This window comes from Leguminivora glycinivorella, chromosome 26, assembly GCF_023078275.1.
Source record: "Leguminivora glycinivorella isolate SPB_JAAS2020 chromosome 26, LegGlyc_1.1, whole genome shotgun sequence".
Lineage (NCBI taxonomy): Eukaryota > Metazoa > Arthropoda > Insecta > Lepidoptera > Tortricidae > Leguminivora > Leguminivora glycinivorella.
Window position 1 is genome coordinate 451218 of NC_062996.1, and position 18547 is coordinate 469764.

General features: G+C 38.9%; 2 protein-coding genes across 4 annotated transcripts in view; one reads left to right on the forward strand and one right to left on the reverse strand.

Annotated features, from left to right (window-relative positions):
• Positions 1-2685: 2685 nt before the first annotated feature.
• Positions 2686-7939, reverse strand: LOC125239679. The gene is made up of 4 exons (XM_048147320.1): positions 7760-7939; positions 7064-7253; positions 4785-5849; positions 2686-3351 (listed from the first exon to the last, which is right to left on the reverse strand). Exons 2-4 carry the CDS (start codon positions 7243-7245, stop codon positions 2919-2921), a joined length of 1680 nt encoding a protein of 559 aa, XP_048003277.1. The 5' UTR covers positions 7246-7253; positions 7760-7939; the 3' UTR covers positions 2686-2918.
• Positions 7940-8118: 179 nt separating this feature from the next.
• The window catches only part of LOC125239915 (conserved oligomeric Golgi complex subunit 7), a 31186-nt gene continuing 20757 nt past the window's right edge, over positions 8119-18547 (forward strand). For 2 of the 3 annotated variants that reach the window (XM_048147686.1, XM_048147685.1), the window contains exons 1-8: positions 8119-8227; positions 8333-8419; positions 9658-9738; positions 10633-10806; positions 11128-11274; positions 12374-12491; positions 14008-14180; positions 15811-15912. In XM_048147686.1, the coding sequence (XP_048003643.1) occupies positions 8225-8227; positions 8333-8419; positions 9658-9738; positions 10633-10806; positions 11128-11274; positions 12374-12491; positions 14008-14180; positions 15811-15912 (885 nt within the window). In that variant the 5' untranslated portion in view covers positions 8119-8224. Of the gene's footprint in view, positions 8228-8332; positions 8420-8569; positions 8718-9657; positions 9739-10632; positions 10807-11127; positions 11275-12373; positions 12492-14007; positions 14181-15810; positions 15913-18547 lie in introns of those variants that run through there. The other variant, XM_048147687.1, reaches the window with a different exon arrangement.

Below are 18547 nucleotides of genomic sequence, written 5' to 3' on the forward strand. Positions count from 1 at the left end.
TGGATACATTTTCCATACATTTTGTTATGGGGTAAATGTGGACAACAATTTCTTCAATTTGTGGCTCTTTAGTACTGAATAGGAATGGAATCGATTGGCACCAGAAAAACACCATGTGAAAAAAAAAATGTTTTTTTTCATATAAATTGTATGAGAAAAGTAACTGTAGTAACCTATAACTGCAATAACCTTTCTTATAGAAAATTTTGTGTAGATTTTTTCTCGTGGACATTTTAGTTAGCTGTGGGCCACCGTTTACGAGGTATTTACAAAACGGCCCATGAAATCTATTTACAAAATACTTTCCAACTAAAATATTGCTCCTAGCGAAAAATCTTATAGAACCTTTCTTGTAGGAAATATTTTGTAGATTAATTCTGTAATACATTATTTTTGGCTGTGAGCCACCGTTTTTGAGTTATCAACAAAAAGCGGCACATGTAATCTATTTAGAAATACTTTCCAACTAAAATATTGATTCTAGCGAAAAAACGTATAGAGCCTTTCTTGTAGGAAATCTTATGTAGATTTTTTCTCGTAAACATTTTATTTAGCTGTGGGCCACCGTTTACGAGGTATTTACAAAAAACGGCCCATGGAATCTATTTAAAAATACTTTCCAACTAAAATATTGATTCTAGCGATAAATGTTATAAAACCTTTCTTGTAGGAAATATTATGTAGATTAATTCTGTGTAACATTAGTTTTGGCTGTGAGCTACCGATTTCAAGTTATTAACAAAAAACGGCCCATGAAATCTATTTAAAAATACTTTGCAACTAAAATATTGATTCTAGCGAAAAATGTTATAGAACCTTTCTTGTAGACAATATTATGTAGATTAATTCTGTCTAACATTACTTTTGGCTGTGAGCCACGGATTTCGAGATATTAACAAAAAACTGCCCATGAAATCTATTTAAAAATACTTTCCAAGTAAAATATTGATCCTAGCGAAAAATCTTATAAAACCTTTCTTGTAGGAAATATTATGTAGATTAATTCTGTCTAACATTATTTTTGGCCGTGAGCCACCGTTTTTGAGTTATCAACAAAAAACGGCCCAAATATCTATTTAAAAATACTTTCCAACTAAAAAATTGATCCTAGCGAAAAAACTTATATAACCTTTCTTATAGGAAATTTTATGTAGATATTTTCTGTTTAACATATTTTTTTGCTGTGGGCCACCGTTTACGAGGTATTGACGAAAAACGGAGCATGTAATCGATTAAAAAAAAACGTTCTTACTAAATTATCCATTGATATATTGATCCTATCGAAAAAACGTATATAACCTTTCTTGTAGGAAATTTTATGTAGATATTTTCTGTTTAACATATTTTTTTGCTGTGGGCCACCGTTTACGAGTTATTTACGAAAAACTAAAAAATTGACTTTCAAGATCGAATGGCAGGGTACGGACCCCACCTCATGTCATGGCATTATTTTTCCATGGCTAATTAGACCCCCATCTTTCACTGGTAAAAATGACAGACTGCCTCAAGAACCTTTTTTGGAATTTTTTTTTACCACTTTGCACTGTTCTGGCACGGTGAAGGACCCGGCCAAATGATCTGGCATAAATACTATGCGACTTCTGAGGAACTCTATTTTCACTTTTTAATAATTCCAGGTTGCCTCAAACACCTTTTTTGGGCCTCAAAAAATTAAATCTTTAAAAATTCATAGCTCGATAAAGCCCCGCTCCCCAGCTGCCAGACTTGCAGACCTGATGTTGGCTATGATCAGAGAAGCATCTTAGCACCTTTCCAGGTTGCCTCAAGGACCTACTCCAAAATCCTGCCAGCTCTCCGTCTATGGCACATGTTCTAGCAATAATATTTAATAGTGCCGAAAAAAATCTTGGCTTAAAGTAGGAAACAAATCTTCAGTATTTTTTTTCTCGCTTTTTAGAAAAGCGACACCTATAGTTCTTTGTCAAGTAATTGCTTATATAAAGGCCCGCAATATATATTTTTTTCAAAATAATCCAGGAGGTACTTCATACTAGAAAATGGAATAAAAAAGGATACTACCCATACCGCAAACGAGCTACACAGTAAATAGGTGAATTTTAGTCGCAAACCTCTTTATTATTAACAATATTGGTACTGGAAGATTGCATTCATAAAGGTATTACGACTAAAATTCACCTATTTACTGTGTAGCTCGTTTGCGGTATGGGTAGTATCCTTTATTATTCCATTTTCTAGTATGAAGTACCTACTGGATTATTTTGAAAAAAAAATATATGTTGCAGGCCTTTATATAAGCAATTACTTGACAAAGAACTGTAGGTGTCGCTTTTCTAAAAAGCGAGAAAAATAAATACTGAAGTTTTGTTTCCTACTTTAAGCCAAGATTTTTTTCGGCACTATTAAATATTATTGCTAGAACATGTGAGTCATTACATGTATATTATTGTCCCAAAAGTTCAAGTGAATCGCATTAGCCAATGTTGAAAAAAATGGATATTATGTAAATTAATAAAAAAATCATATCTCAGAAAATAAAAAAGATTTCAGCTCTCCGAGTCTCAAATAGGGGCCTGAAAATGCGGCGAAATGGTTCCAGTAAAGGATGTTACGGCAGTATTTGCTTCGCGCTCGACTTGGCGGGGGCACTGCCGTGCCCCCGATTTCAGATATTCACAATATGGTGTATAAAATAAAACGACCATAAAAATTAAAACCTGCTAAGTTTATTAATCATTTTCAGCCGCTGCTGTATATTCTTCAACCTTTCCTTATTAGTCAAAACCTTTTTCTTTTCAGAGTTTCTATCGTTCCTACCTTTCGTAATACGCCTCACTTGCGTCAAATGGAAGAACTTATTACCACAATGTTCACAGTCTAGCCTCAAACCCAACTCACTGACAGTTTCCCCAAAGATATATTGCATATTCCCTTTATTCTTAAGAAATAAGACAGCATATTTCACACAATTTAAAAGTGGATGATACTGTATTTGAAACTTTGTGGAACCGTCTCTGGTGTTCTTTTATTTCAAGTTCAGATGCTGCGAAGTCACATAGCGAGCATTTTATTTTGACTAAATGTCCTCGGATATGGTTCAATCGGTCGATTTCAGTATCAAAGTCAGCGTTACATAAATGGCAGCGTAGAACGATATGATAGTTCTCTAAATGAGTTTCGTAATCGTTGTATCTTAGGCCACATTTCATGCACTGTTTGAAGGTTCTCGGTCGGTAAGGCATGTTGTGCTTGGCAGCGATGTGGTCTTTTAGGGCTTTCTTGGTGGATATGAAGCGGTCACAGTATTCGCAGAGCATGGGCCGGGGCTTTCGGATGTGCATATGAGTCATTTCATGCTGGATTTGATTGAATCTGGAATGAAATAAATCTATGAAATGTTTTTATTTATCACGGTATCTTAATATATTTTTCAGTACAGATGGTTTTTTATTCGCACTAGTGCGAGAAGTGGTTCATTATATGCCAGGTCGAAACTTGGAAGGCTCATCTGTACTGAAAAACGTCGTCGTCGTCGATACACGTGCGAAAAGGAAATTCGTAACTCGTATCGATTTAAAACACTCCCTTCGGTCGTGTTTTAATTTATCGCCACTCGTTTCGAACTTCCTTTTTTACGCACTTGTATCGTAATGTACTATTTCAGTACAGATGGTTTTTTATTCGCACTAGTGCGAGAAGTGGTTCATTATATGCCAGGTCGAAACTTCGGAGTGCTATCTGTACTGAAAAATGTCGTACGATACATGTGTGAAAAAGAAATTCATAACTCGTGTCAATTTAAAACACTCCCTTCAGTCGTGTTTTAATTTATCGCCACTCGTTTCGAACTTCCTTTTTTTCGCACTTGTATCGTAACGTAATTAATGTACTATTTCAGTACAGATGGTACTTTTTTTACGCACTAGTGCGAGATGTGGTTCATATTTCAGTACAGATATGGTGCTTTTTTATCGCATTAGTGCGAAAAGTGGTACTTTATGTGCCTATGTCGAAATTTCAAAGGGCCATCTGTACTGAAAAACGTGCAATACACATGCGAAGCGGAAATTCGTAACTCGTCTCGATTTAAGTACTCCAAGATAAAATGAATTTATTTCTCACTGTCTGTGCAACTTTACCACTATCATGAAACACTGACACTGCTTTCAGCTAATCTAGTTGAAGAACTAAGTTAATAATCGGAATGGGGCAACACTGTCGGCCAGGAGAACCTTCTCGCTGCGCCGGCGGTTGGCTTGTGTAGGACATGCACTAATAGTACAAAAGACACGATTCCCTGCACTGTACTAGACCGAACTACTCCAAAATGATTCTGCTCTCTAGTACATTTAGTACACTCACACACGCGCAACAGAATGGGAGCGAAAGGAGCGAAGAGCCGGGGAGTGACAATGACAGCAAAGCGATCCGTGTGATCCGACAGAAACCGACCGAGAGCGCGCGAAAACGGCCGATCAGCTCTCGGCTAGTACGAGCGAGCGTTACTGTACGTCATATGCACAATTTGTCTTTCGCTCTCACGGTGTACTACTGTCCTAAATGTCCTAAAAGAACGAACTAGTACACTTCGGAGATCGTACTAGTTGGGAGCGATCTTTTCAGTGAACGAGCAGGCACAACTCTAGCGCGCGGCTCCGGAGACGGCGTCGCGCTGACTTTTATTCTGTTTTTCAACAATCCCTTCATGTTTTAATTTATTAATATTTATTAATTAATATTTATTATGAGCCTATTGCGTTGCGTCCAACTGCTGGTTCTATTATAAAAGAAATAAAAATAAATACCTTGTTGGAAACATCTGTTGGCATTTCCTGCACCTATAAACTCCTGGTCTTATCAATTCATCGTGATGCGTACTTGGAGTGTACTCTACATCTTCCATCTCATTAACAGCTGTACTCTTCTCATCATCATCATCAATAGTTATAATATCTTCATCATCAACCAAAACATCATCGTTCGTTATACTCTTAGCTAGCTCATCGAACCATGGCTCATCAAATAGATTCATGTCAACAATACACTCTTTAGTTAAATCATTCATCACTTCATCATCACAGATATCAATGTCGTCTTCAAATGTGAGACGACTTCTTATATTCCCTTTTTCTTTAACTGGCTGGAATGCTTTGACATCAAACATATCTGGTTTTGCTGCATTTTTGTATTCAGTAGGTTGATATTTAGGTATTTCATTGTCTTTCACATCAATTTTCTCAGCCACTATTAGACCATTTACTGCAGTTTTAGATTCCTCTTTAGGTGATAATTCTATTTTTTCAATTACCACTTTGACATCCTTTAAAAGTGCCTGTCTTAAGATTTCTGTTTCACATTTAGGCGTTTCATCAGTCTTGATAGCATTAGTATTAGAAATTAATGGCAAATCTTCATCATCCAAGTTTGTAGCAACTTTAATTTCTTTCTTTTTACAATGATTAACTAATGGTAAGTCTTCATCGTCAGAAATATCTACAAAGCTGACTTTTTTAGTTACTTTACTTTCAGTGGTATCCTTATATTTATCATTATCTCTGTTAGTTACTCCTTGACTTTCAGTATTAAGTTTAGGCTTATCATGATCTTTTATATTAAGTTTTTCATTTTCTTTGACTGGATATATAATTATTTTATTATTTTCTTTGACTGGATGTACAATTATTTTATTATCCGTAATGGCTGGTTTAACTGTCTCAGTTTTGTTAACATCATTTTTATGTTTGTTTCTTGTGTGATGTTTAAGTTTATATCGAGAAGTGTAATAAAATAGACAGAGAGGACATTGGTGAAGCTCCTTCTTGATTAGTGGAATGATTATATGTTTTCCATTGTGGATTAAAGCGTCATACCTGAAATATACAGAGTTTGGCATTAACATATGAAAATTTCATAGAAAAATTAATTTATTTTGACTAGGTGGCAGTTTATAATACATTTGTGCCTTGAAACTCTCGCATTGCTTGCAAACCAACTTATAAAAATATTCTTCTAAATAAATATATAAATATTATAGGACATTCTTACACAGATTGACTGAGCCCCATGGTAAGCTCAAGAAGACAAGGATATATATAATATAAAAATACTTATATACATAGAAAATGTCCATGACTCAGGAACAAATATCTGTGCTCATCACACAAATAAATGCCCTTACCAGGATTCAAACCCAGGACCGTAGCTCAGCAGGCAGGGTCACTACTGACTGAGCCAGACCGGTCGTCAAAACTCTTTCTATGCTTGTACTTAAATATTGGTATCCTTCGCTTGCTCAAGTATCCATATTAGTGTGACTAAAAACCCTTGTGGGGAAAGAAATTCTTGACCTGTCACCACACAAATATATTAAATCAATAATAATATGTGCCCAAAAAGGGTCTAATGCACCAGCATACATACACATACATACACTCACGCCTGTATCCCATGAAGGGGTAGGCAGAGCACATGAAACTACTCAAGTTTCAGTGCCACTCTTGGCACCAGCATAATTAAATAAAAATTAATAAAATAAAAAATTGTAATTAATAAGTATGTGCAATTACAATAAAAGGCTTCTTTATTTAATTTTATTTGTGTGCTAGGAGGAAGACATTGAAAGAATGGCTAGTCCAAATTTGAAAAAATAGCACATTAGTGGCGATCACAATAGATCAGGAATGGTCACAGTGATACATAAGGCGCCAGGGACCCTTACATAGCACCTAACAAAAGAATAAATGAATGAAGGAGTTCCTACAAATAAATTTGAGTAGATTAATAAAATTAATGTATATATCATCAACATCCTCCTTGCATTATCCCGGCATTTGCCATGGCTCTTGGGAGCCTGGGGTCTGCTGTGACAACTAATACAAAGATTTGGCAAAGACACAGTTTTTACGAAAGCGACTGCCTAACCTTCCAACCCGAAGGATAAACTAGACCTCATTGGAAAGTCCGGTTTCCTGACAATGTTTTCCTTCACTGAAAAGCGATTGGCAAATATCAAAATTAATGTATATATGAAAGGATATAAAAAATTTTTTATCTTATTTATAAATGAACAGGATAAGTAGCTTACTTGTTCACAAAGACTTCATCGCAGAAGTCACAATTTTCCACACTGTGTTTCTTTAAAGCAGCAGACTTAATTGGCTCGTATGACGCCAGCGCCTTTAGCGGTATATCATCATCAGTAGCACCCAGTGCCTTCAGTGGAACATCATCATCGCTGCTGCTTATGGAGACTGTGTCGAACGCCATGATAATTGCTAAAAATATGGTACGGTTGTATAGAAATTTATTCATATTTTAGTAATATTTATTGAACTGTTAAATTATTGTGATAACTGGGAACATGGACGATATGTCAGAATAATTAGTAAATTGATGCTACTGAGGACTATAAAGCTGGCAGCTTCCTCACTCAATGCATAAGCATTGCAATTCAGTGAGGTAATTCTGCCAGCAAGTTTGCTCTAAATTTAGGGGTTCTATTTACTGTATATGCGTATAAAATTTTGTTATTTCTTTTTAGTTAATTTGTTACTTAAAAACAAAGTACGTACGCAACTTTAGTACGTAACATTAGGATTAGTAGAATGTGAAATGTAGTTGAATTTTACAACTCTTTAATTTACCTAATACAGTTCTAATAAGGAATATACCCAACTAAAATTCTTGTGTAGTATAGTGAAATTAACTATTTGTGTAGCAATAAACCCATATAGAAAAGGTAACATTTAGTAAGCAATATTAAATGTATTAGGTACCGTACCTGAAATTCGTGGTTCACCCAATATATCTCTAATATTTACAAGATTATAATATAAATAAAATTATCATTAGCATGCCGAAAATAATTTAAAATACACACACACAACACCACAAATAAATGTTTTCTACATATCATTAATTATTTACATTAAATTAAAATTATTGCGACGCGTACGTTACACGCTGCCATCTTTATTGCTTTTTTACTTTTTTTTACGTCAAACTAGGGATGCGATAGAGCTGTTCCAATCATAATCGATCGATTATCATAATAAGGCTTGTTTACACTAGACATTGGCGGCACTTTTATGGAAACTAACCGGTTTTCGCTACACTACTAGTGTCAGTGTCAATGTCAAAGTTTGTTTTGTTGTTTATGTCACGTCAGCGAAGAAACTGTACATTATTTAATTTCTTGATAATCTATTGATAACAGTGCAGTTATTTCTCTGATAATACATATTCAATGGTAATTATCCGCCCGTTGTTAAAACTAACAACGTATTATTTGTATATTCATGTGAAATGTATTAAATAAAGTCAATACTTATTACTTGTACACATTTTGTTATAGGATTTAAAGACGTTTGGAGAAGATGATTTTGATCCCAAAAAATGGATAAACAGAGCATGGAGTTCAAGTGGGAACCAGGAGAAAGAGGTGATGCAATATTCATATGCATATTAAAGTTTTAAAATTTTTATTAGTAAATTAGTGACCACTTTAAACTGAGACCTTTTTATTATAATCAACAGTGTTTCCACCTCTCAGCCTCTGTCCTTTGATAGCACCTTACAAGGAACACTACTAAAAGTTCTAAATACAGTGGAATCTCGATAACTCGAATCTCAAGGGAAAAGCAAAAAAAATCGAGTTAACGAGTTTTCGACTTAACAAGAACTTCGAGATACAGTGGTTTAACTGCTGGAATTTCGACTTACAAAGGCGCGATTTCTAGGTATGTTTTTCGATTTGTAGAGTAAGTTTTATATTACGTACCTATACTTATTAGGTACAGTATTATATAACAAATGACACATAAATGAAATAAAGTCTTCAGTTTCCTTTTTGTACTCATATTTATTTATTTAATCTTCATTGAACAAACAACTTTTGGTACAAAAGGTTTACTTTATTCCAAAAAGCATTCTCTACTAGTCAACCTTTAGGCAAAAAAGTATGTTGTAGTTAGTTAAGGTTAAATAAGTAAGTACTGACTACTGATGGATAAGCTTCACGAGACATCGTGTCCTGTGACTCCTGTGTCGACAAAGAAAAAACGTCAACAGCTGTTCGAATGTATTAATTGCATGTGTACAAGACAAAAACAATAGATTTAAAAGCCCTGAACCCCCCTCCCCCCCCCGTAGATTTTATTGATATTATTTCTGGGAATTCCGAGTAAGACATCTTTTTATTTTACTTAGTGCGACTTACAAAGTCTCCTTTTCGAAATTCGAGTTATAGAGTATAAAAATGTATTATCAATACTTCCTAGGGAATCAACATTTTGTTCGAGTTACAAAGTCTGAATAATTCGAGATACCGCGTATTTAGGGGTTCAGTGGAAGGGAATGGCATTTTTATTCGACTTACTGAGGATTTCGACTTAACAAGATTCGAGTTATAGAGATTACACTGTATTTCTTCTCTAAATAAAAAGGCAAATGACTAAAAATTACAAACATAATAAAGATTTTTTTTATAAACTGGGATATGTGTTAAATTGTGGCATAGGCGAGAGGTGTCAACCTGTCACTGCTATGTCACAATTTCGTTTTCTTTCAACCCTTTAATTCCCAAGATTAGCACTGAAACTCGAGTACTTTCATGTGCTCTGCCTACCCCTTTTATGCGAATATGGGCATGATTATTATGTATTTATGTATTTTTTCCAGGTGTTTGTAGCAAACACAGTGTCAAGGTTGCAACTGTACATGAAACAACTGACCAACTCATTGGATGAGACAACTACACAAGTATGTTTATTTTATTGAAATATTTTATATGGTAATTGATTAGGTTGTCAAAATGATTTGCTAACTGTCAAAACAATTTGCTAATATGGAATTATTATGAAGTAAGGTCAATACGGCTAAGTGTGGCCTTCACATTTGGCATATTTAAACCACTAACCATAGGTAGCAAGTAACAAAAGCATGAACTCGCAAAAACACCTGTGACTATAGATTTTTTTTTTTTTTTAGTATTTTCACTGTAACCTAGTTTTAAGTTTGAAACTGATTTTGCAATACCCTACTAGGGTCCATGTTACCATTATAATGTTATTTTGTGTACTTGGAAGCAAAATAAATATCTCTATCTCTATCTATAAGTAAAAAGGTCAAATGTGAAGGCCGGACACACTTACCCTTATGTCACACTTACCAGTATTGACCTTACTGAGGAGTGACATCACATCAATTCATTTACTTTATACCTTTCTCTTTGACTTATTAAATAGAAATTATGTTTAAAAATAACTACTGAGTATATTTTTCTTCTAATTATGTGGTGCTTTATTTCGTGCACTGTATAAAATATTTTTTTCTCAAACATTCAATGAAATATTGTCTTTACGTTCCTTAAAATGGGCTGGGAAGTATCGCTTTTTGGGCGCAACAACTCGAGAAGACTGTAAAGGGATTTCATATTATTTTTTAGGCCTAGGCCTGCAAAGTAACTTTTTTTTATAAAATATTGTCCTTTAGAGCATTTTTTTTATTTCATTGTATGTTTGAGAAAAGCACTATACATGCCTCGGCGTGAAAACGGATTCCCGTATATACCCACTTGGCCGGAAATCCTCATTTTCCCGTCCTCTGATGTAATGTACTAATTTTAAGTATAGGAAACTAGCCTATTGTTCACAGATAGTGAACTCAATACCTCGCACCCTGCAAGATGCGGCCGCCCTTCAGCTGGAGGGAGCCATGCTGCAGCAGCAACTCCTGTCTTTGGGGGAGAAGGTGGAGGGGGTGGAGGAACAGACGGGGCACTCTATACTGAGCCTGCAGAGGATTGACCAGCTCAAGAGTCGGTTAGAGGTACTAAAGTTGTCTTTTTGACCCCCGTCGCAAAAACGACGGGGTGTTATAAGTTTTACGTGTCTGTCTGTCTGTATGTCTGTCTGTCTGTTTGTCTGTCTGTCGGTGTGTGTGTCTGTCTGTGGCATCGTAGCTCCCGAACGGATGAACCGATTTAGATTTAGTTTTTTTTGTTTGAAATCTGAGTTAGTCGGGAGTGTTCTTATGTTTCATGAAAATCGGTCTACTATGTCGCGGTCGGGGGTTTTTTCAACATTTTAATTTTGTGGTTAGGTAATTAGGTTAGGTTATTCTCTTAATAATCATTGAAATGCTTTCCAGAATGCAGCATCAGCTCTCCGCGAGGCAGACAAATGGGCAGCCCTGGCCACCGCTCTAGAAGATGTGCTTGAATCCGGCGTACCAAGCAAACCAGAAGAGTTGGAAGCTTTGGCGGGACAGGTCACAGCACTGACGCATAGTCTTGAGGTAATATTTGTTTCTTTACATACATACAATCACGCCTGTATCCCATAAAGGGGTAGGCAGAGCACATGAACTACTAAGTTTCAGTGCCACTCTTGGCAAAAAGAGGTTGAAAGAAATCCAAATTGTGACATTACAGTGACAGGTTGCCAGCCTCTCGCCTATGCCACAATTTAACTCATATCCCACAGTCGACTTCTACGATACCCACGGGAAGAAAGGGGGTGGTGAAATTCTTAACCTGTCACCACACACGAGACGGGGGGAGAGATTTGTTTCTTTATTAGATAGAAACTTGGCAGACATGCTGAAATCCAGGGTAACCCACTGTATCTAACAAACCAGAAGAGTTGGAAGCTTTGGCAGGACAGGTGACAGCACTCACACACAGTCTTGAGGTAATATTGGTTTCTTTATTAGATAGAAACTTGGCAGACATGCTGAAATCCAGGGTAACCCACTGTTTGTTTCTTTATTAGATAGAAACTTGGCAGACATGCTGAAATCTAGGGTAACCCACTGTATCTAACAAACCAGAAGAGTTGGAAGCTTTGGCTTGACAGGTCACAGCACTGACGCATAGTCTTGAGGTAATATTTGTTTATTTATTAGATAGAAACTTGGCAGACATGATGAAATCCAGGGTAACCCACTGTATCTAACAAACCAGAAGAGTTGGAAGCTTTGGCGGTACAGGTCACAGCACTGACGCATAGTCTTGAGGTAATATTTGTTTCTTTATTAGATAGAAACTTGGCAGACATGATGAAATCCAGGGTAACCCACTGTATTAACAAACCAGAAGAGTTGGAAGCTTTGGCTTGACAGGTCACAGCACTGACGCATAGTCTTGAGGTACTATTTGTTTCTTTATTAGATAGGAACTTGGCAGACATGATGAAATGGAGCATGATGAAATGCAGACATGGGGAATGTTCTGATGAACTCTTTGACTTGGTGCCACAGGGTAACCCACTGTATCTAACAAACTAGAAGAGTTGGAAGCTTTGGCGGGACAGGTCACAGCACTGACGCATTGTCTTGTGGTAGATAATTAGTTATTTCTTTTCAAAGTAGTGACGATATATTTGCCTTTGTTTAGGTATTAACAGAAGCGTCGGACTACGAAAGCAAGCGTTTGCAACTGGAGGCGTTGTACAACCGTCTAGAAGCTGCCCTCAGCGCGCCTTTCCTCACAGCTTTGGACCAGGGAGACAAAGGTATATAAATAAATAATAATAAGTTTTGTCGCAAAAAAGCATTTCTTTTTTTGCCATTTTTATATTTTGATGTTTTAGAGAATTTTAGGTCAATTGTACTCAGAATCATGAGTACTTTCAAACTCACTGGGAGACAAAAAGTGTCCCAGAATTTCCATTTTTTTTTTTAATACTACGTCGGTGGCAAACAAACATACGGTCCACCTGATGGAAAGCGGTCACCGTAACCTATGGACGCCTGCAACTCAAAGAGTGTCACATGCGCGTTGCCACCCCATTAGAAACTTGTACACTCCCCTTTGCTGTGTTAAGTATAAGTACACAGCAAAAAGGAGTGTACAAGTTCCAAGGAGGGTTTGGGTTGCCGACGACTCAAAGGACAATAGACGGAACAAATTAGTTCCGTAAGTCCTCCCGTCGTCAGCACCCCGCACCCTCGTTGAGCTCTGGCAGCCTTACTCACCGGCAGGAACACTATGAGTAGGGTCAAGTGCTATTTGGCTACGGTCTTCTGTAAGGCGGTTCCATACATTTTTGTTACTTTCCTCTTTTGTTACCCCACACAACATGTATGGAAAATGGTAACAAAATAAGAAAAATCGTATGCGTCAAAGTAAAATATGTAATCTCAGTGCATAGACTGCCATCTCTCTTCACAAGCTTATAACTTTTAAACCTCAGTTTTGACAATTTGGCCCATATTCTTAGCTTGATATGTGTTAAAATGTCAAATGTTAATATTAGTGCCATCTAGCCGAGCGTCCCCCAAAGGTGTATCGCCATCTAGGTCACCGTACCTTTGTCTATATGGTTCTGAGGTACGTTTTTTTCTTAGACTGTAGCTGTCTATACGGAGTTACATATGTCTTTGGTACGAACAACGACTTATAGCAGAGAGAAAAGTTAAATTGCATACCTGTGTTACATTTTTTGTTACATCATACTTATTTATTTGTTTAAACTTTATTGCACAAAATAATAATGTATCTAAATGGCGGACTTAATGCCAAAAGGCATTCTACTAGTCAACCATAGGGCCAAACAGAGATTCAATACAAATAGTGCAGAGAGAAAACAAAAAGTTTATGAACTAAAAAGAAAAGCAAACTACACTGCACTGCATTTACAATAAAAATATTTTTTATAATTTTAAACTTTCTACGGAACCCTCGGTGCTGGATTCCGACTCGCACTTGGCCAGTAGTAGACCAAGTACTATTTTATTAATACATACATACATATAATCACGCCTGTATCCCATAAAGGGGTAGGCAGAGCACATGAACTACTAAGTGTCAGTGCCACTCTTGGCAAAAAGGGGTTGAAAGAAATCCAAGTTGTGACATTGCAGTGATAGGTTGCCAGCCTCTCGTCTACGCCACAATTTAACCCATATCCCACAGTCGTCTTCTACGACATCCACGGGAAGAAAGGGGGTGGTGAAATTCTTAACTCGTCACCACACGGGGGGGGGGGGGGGGTTATTTTATTAATAATATTGTATTTATGTCCACAGAACGCACGGCGTGCTACGTGTCCCTATTCCGAGGAATGAACCGCGCGCCTTCGGCCGCGCGTTGCTGGCGACGATCCGTCTGTACGTCGTTGGCGACTCAGTGGCGAAGGGCCGTTGGTCAGCCGTCGCCAAAAATCGCCACTCTTGCGGGGAAAGGAGAGGCTCATACACATGTAAGTTAGACTGAGACACCATTATATATGTCACTATTCAGATGTTGGCGACCTTCTGTGTGTACGTCAGTGGCGACTCAGTGGCGAAGGGCCGTTGGTCAGCCGTCGCCAAAGATCGCTACTCTTGCGGGGAAAGGAGAGGCACATACACATGTAAGTTAGACTGAGACAGCATTATATATGTCTCTATTCTGATGTTGGCGACCTTCTGTGTGTATGGCATTGGCGAGTCAGTGGCGAAGGGCCGCTGGTCAGCCGTCGCCAAGAATCGCCAGTCTTGCGGGGAAAGGGGAGGCACATACACATGTAAGTTAGACTGAGACAGCATTATATATGTCACTATTCAGATGTTGGCGACCTTCTGTGTGTATGGCGTTGGCGAGTCAGTGGCGAAGGGCCGTTAGTCAGCCGTCGCCAAAGAATCGCTACTCTTGCGGGGAAAGGGGAAGCTCATACACACGTACGTAACTACAAAGCTAGACGGGCATTTTCGCGAGAGCAATCACCAAATATATTTTTTCTATGGTAGGTAAATTTTATGTTTTTCCTACTCAGAATCACGAGCCCTTTCGATCTAAGACAAAAAACAAGAGACAAAAAATGGTCCCAAAATTTTCTATTATTTTGCATAAGTACTTTCCAGTTTGTAACCGCTGTACAGTGTTTGAAAAATGGTAACGAAATGGAAAAAATAAATTTGGGCTGCTTTTTTCCGCCTAGTAGGATGAAAAGGGCTCGTAATTCTGAGTAGGAAAAACATTAAATTTTCCTATTTTAGAAAAAAAAAAGGTTTTGAATCTTTTTTCGCGAAAATGCCCAGACAGCATTATATTTGTTGTTGTATAAGGTATTAACCGTGTGATGTTTGCGTCGTTCTGTCTGTTTGTTTTTTTTTGTATCGGAGGATTGGGAATTTAGAGGGAACCTCTATTTTATCCGCAAATCGGACGCCGCGATGTCTCGGAGGGAAATCCCGGGGAAAAATCCCGGAGGGACATCCCGGGGAAATGTCCCGGAGGGACATCCCGGGGAAAAGTTCTGTCGGTACGTCATTGGCGACTCAGTGGTGGAGGGCCGCTGGTCAGCCGTCGCCAAAAATCGCCAAGCTTGCGGGGAAAGGGGAGGCTCATACACATGTAAGTATACAAAAGGAGTTAAATATACACACATACAATCACGCCTGTATCCCATAAAGGGGTAGGCAGAGCACATGAACTACTCAAGTTTCAGTGCCACTCTTGGCAAAAAGGGGTTAAAAGAAAACGAAAATTGTGACATTGCAGTGAAAGGTTGCCAGCCTCTCGCCTACGGCACAATTTAATCCGTATCCCACAGTCGACTTCTACGACACCCACGGGAAGAAAGGGGGTGGTGAAATTCGTAACCCGTCACCACACGGGCAAAAAATACACCCTGTTTTTAACCTCCGACGCAAAAAGATTTCTGCAAATCAAGTAACGTCCAGGGGCCCGTTTCTCGAAAGGTACAAGCCTTGTATTACAAGTGCGCGAACTGTCAAATCGTATGGGTTGTCATGGAAACACACTTGTAATACAAGGCTTGTACCTTTCGAGAAACGGGCCACAGATCCCATAGAATACTTATATTATATTGTTACATGTATACACAGGTGGAGTGGCTAACCAACGTGTTAAAATCGGAGACGCCGTACGCTGAACTAGTGCGGTTATACACAGACTTGCTGCAATCATTGGACCCCTCGCCTACTAAGGTACATTGAATCTTATACCTCGATGTCCGGCGTGGCTTCCGTAGCTTAATTGGTTAAGAGCCTTGCACGGATTGCAAATGATGCGGGTTCAAGTCCCGCCGGAAGCGTAAATTTTTTCCATTTTTTCCTTTAATATAAAAATGTTTAGAATCGTTAGCAGACGTTTCTGCTTGTTAAAAATAAATTTAGTATGGGTTAGCACATTGTTACTGGTGAATTCTCAATATAACTTGAGACTCCAGTGCCGTTACAAGATGTAATAGTCTGTCGGTAGATGGCGCTAGACGTCACCCCAAGACGTGTGTACATAAGGAAAGGCATGGAAAGATTTGCGATGTCCGGCGTGGCTTCCGTAGCTTAATTGGTTAAGAGCCTTGCACGGATTGCAAATGATGCGGGTTCAAGTCCCGCCGGAAGCGTAAATTTTTCCATTTTTTCCTTTAATATAAAAAAAATATAAAAATTTTACCTTCCAATAAAATTTGTATTATTTTGCCTGGTATATCCGAGGTCTTTATAGAGAGTACGTCGTAGACGTCGCATCGGACCGATAGATGGCGCCATCGTTCGTTGTAAGTCGCTCCGGCGTCACACCGCCGCGATGTTGGTAGTCCCGTTTTTCCCCACCTGCAACACAAGGCCCCCCGCGCCCCGACTCGCCACCAGCCACCCTCATTGTTGAGGAGAAGTGCCGACGGTATATTAAGCCTACCAGGAAGGCATCACTCAGACCTCGGATATACCAGGCAAAATAATACAAATTTTATTGGAAGGTAAAATTTTTATATTATTTGTGCCGTTTGTATATCCGAGGTCTTTATAGAGACCTGTTTATTATCTCCTGGTGGCGAGTCAGCTGGCGCGCAAGCCTTTGGTAGCCCTATTGGCATAGCATAGAAGAATAAGTGAATCAGTTGAACCGATTTGACAGATGTATCAGTCGAAATAGCCTTCGATCCGCGAATATCTCGGTGCCAGAAACGCATAAAGAGATTTTCGTGATGACGTTTAGCTTTAGTCAGCGAATAGTTAGAGAAATGACATTATTATACATCGCAGTTCAAAACCAAAAAAAAAAAATGTAGGCGAGGCTGACTTGAACAAGATACAAAAACCTTAGATACACTATTATTATTAACAGACACGTTATTTTATCAGGTTATAAACCCAATTTCAGACACAAAGTGTGGAAATTAACTGTAAAAGTAGTGTAACTATCTGTACTGTAGCAGGGTAACGTAATTGATACTGCTTTTGTCAACCCTTCGTAAAAATTATCTAAATCAATATTAGCTTTGATATGACTATTTAAAGTCCAACGTCTTACGTCCATATCAAACACAGAAAAAGGTCATCACTCACGCGCCCAAGGGCTATTTGTTGCAATACTGGTATTTTCGATCAGACTATTTCGCGTCAAGCGAGCGCGGTTGCAAGCGAGACTCCTGAACTCTGAACTCTTTTTAGTGAGGGCATTTGAGGATACCGATCGCTCGGTAAAACTAGCCTAGAAGATGAAAAGTACGAGCGCTGTCGATTGCTACTACACTGAACGGAGGTATCAGTCGATTTCTTTAAGTCAGTCATTGACTCTTAGGGTAATCCATTACCTAATCCAAAACCCGATGCGACGGATTTCTACTTCGTGCAATGAAGGTCGACAGAGTAGACTGAGAGGTGGAGACGTCCGTGTCGCATCGCTGGTGGTTGCTGAACACGTCGTGGTAGCAGGTCAAGGGGTGAATTTAACACCGCCACACATGCGCGCTTTAAGAGCGTAGGCGGAGCGCAATAATGGCGGTGCACCGCACTAACGCTGGCGTTGCGCCCAGTGGGCGCTAGCGGGAACGAACGAGCGCTGATAGCGAGCGCAACGCGCGCGGGACGCGAGCGGAATGCACGCGCATTCAGCGCGCTGATAGCGTAGCGTTAGCGAAGCGGAATGCGCTTTATGTGTGGCGGAGGCTTAATACGTACCGTTGTACGGCGTAATGCAGGGCTCTCGCAGACGAAGAGGTACGATGACGGGCGAAGCAGAAGAAGGCGAGGTCACCGAAGGTCACTTACTTGGCTCCCAGGGGGTGCATACTGACCTCATACGACAGTCTGTTGGAGTGAGCAGTTACTGTCGTAGTTACTCGTAACAGAAGAGATGTAGTCCTGCCATCGTACAGCATAACATAACATACAACTGAACTGTGCATAGCATATAGTGCTATGTGAACCTTAATCCGACTGTATGTCACTTCAGTCGCCAGCGCCACCGCCTGTTGAAGATTATTCTCCATCGGAAGAGCTTTACTTCGTACAATGTTCCGATTATTGAAGGTCTTATCGGGCTGCAGATGCAAGCAAAACAGGGGCGATTGGCCTACAGCTATCGGCAGCTGTACGAGGTAATGCTGGAAACTACAGCGGTGCAACCTTCCTCTGTAGACCACGAAAGTTGTGAAATTTATGAAATCAGGTTCTACGATCGAATCAAGCACTATATTAATTGAGTATAGTCGAGCCAGATGATAACTACTGAAGTACTCCTGAGTTCCTGGCCCCTTTCGCTTTGAGCTGGAATCTGAAGTTCACTAAGGCGAAGCAGGTTTATTTTTCCCAATTTGTTTATTAGAGGCTCGGCGAA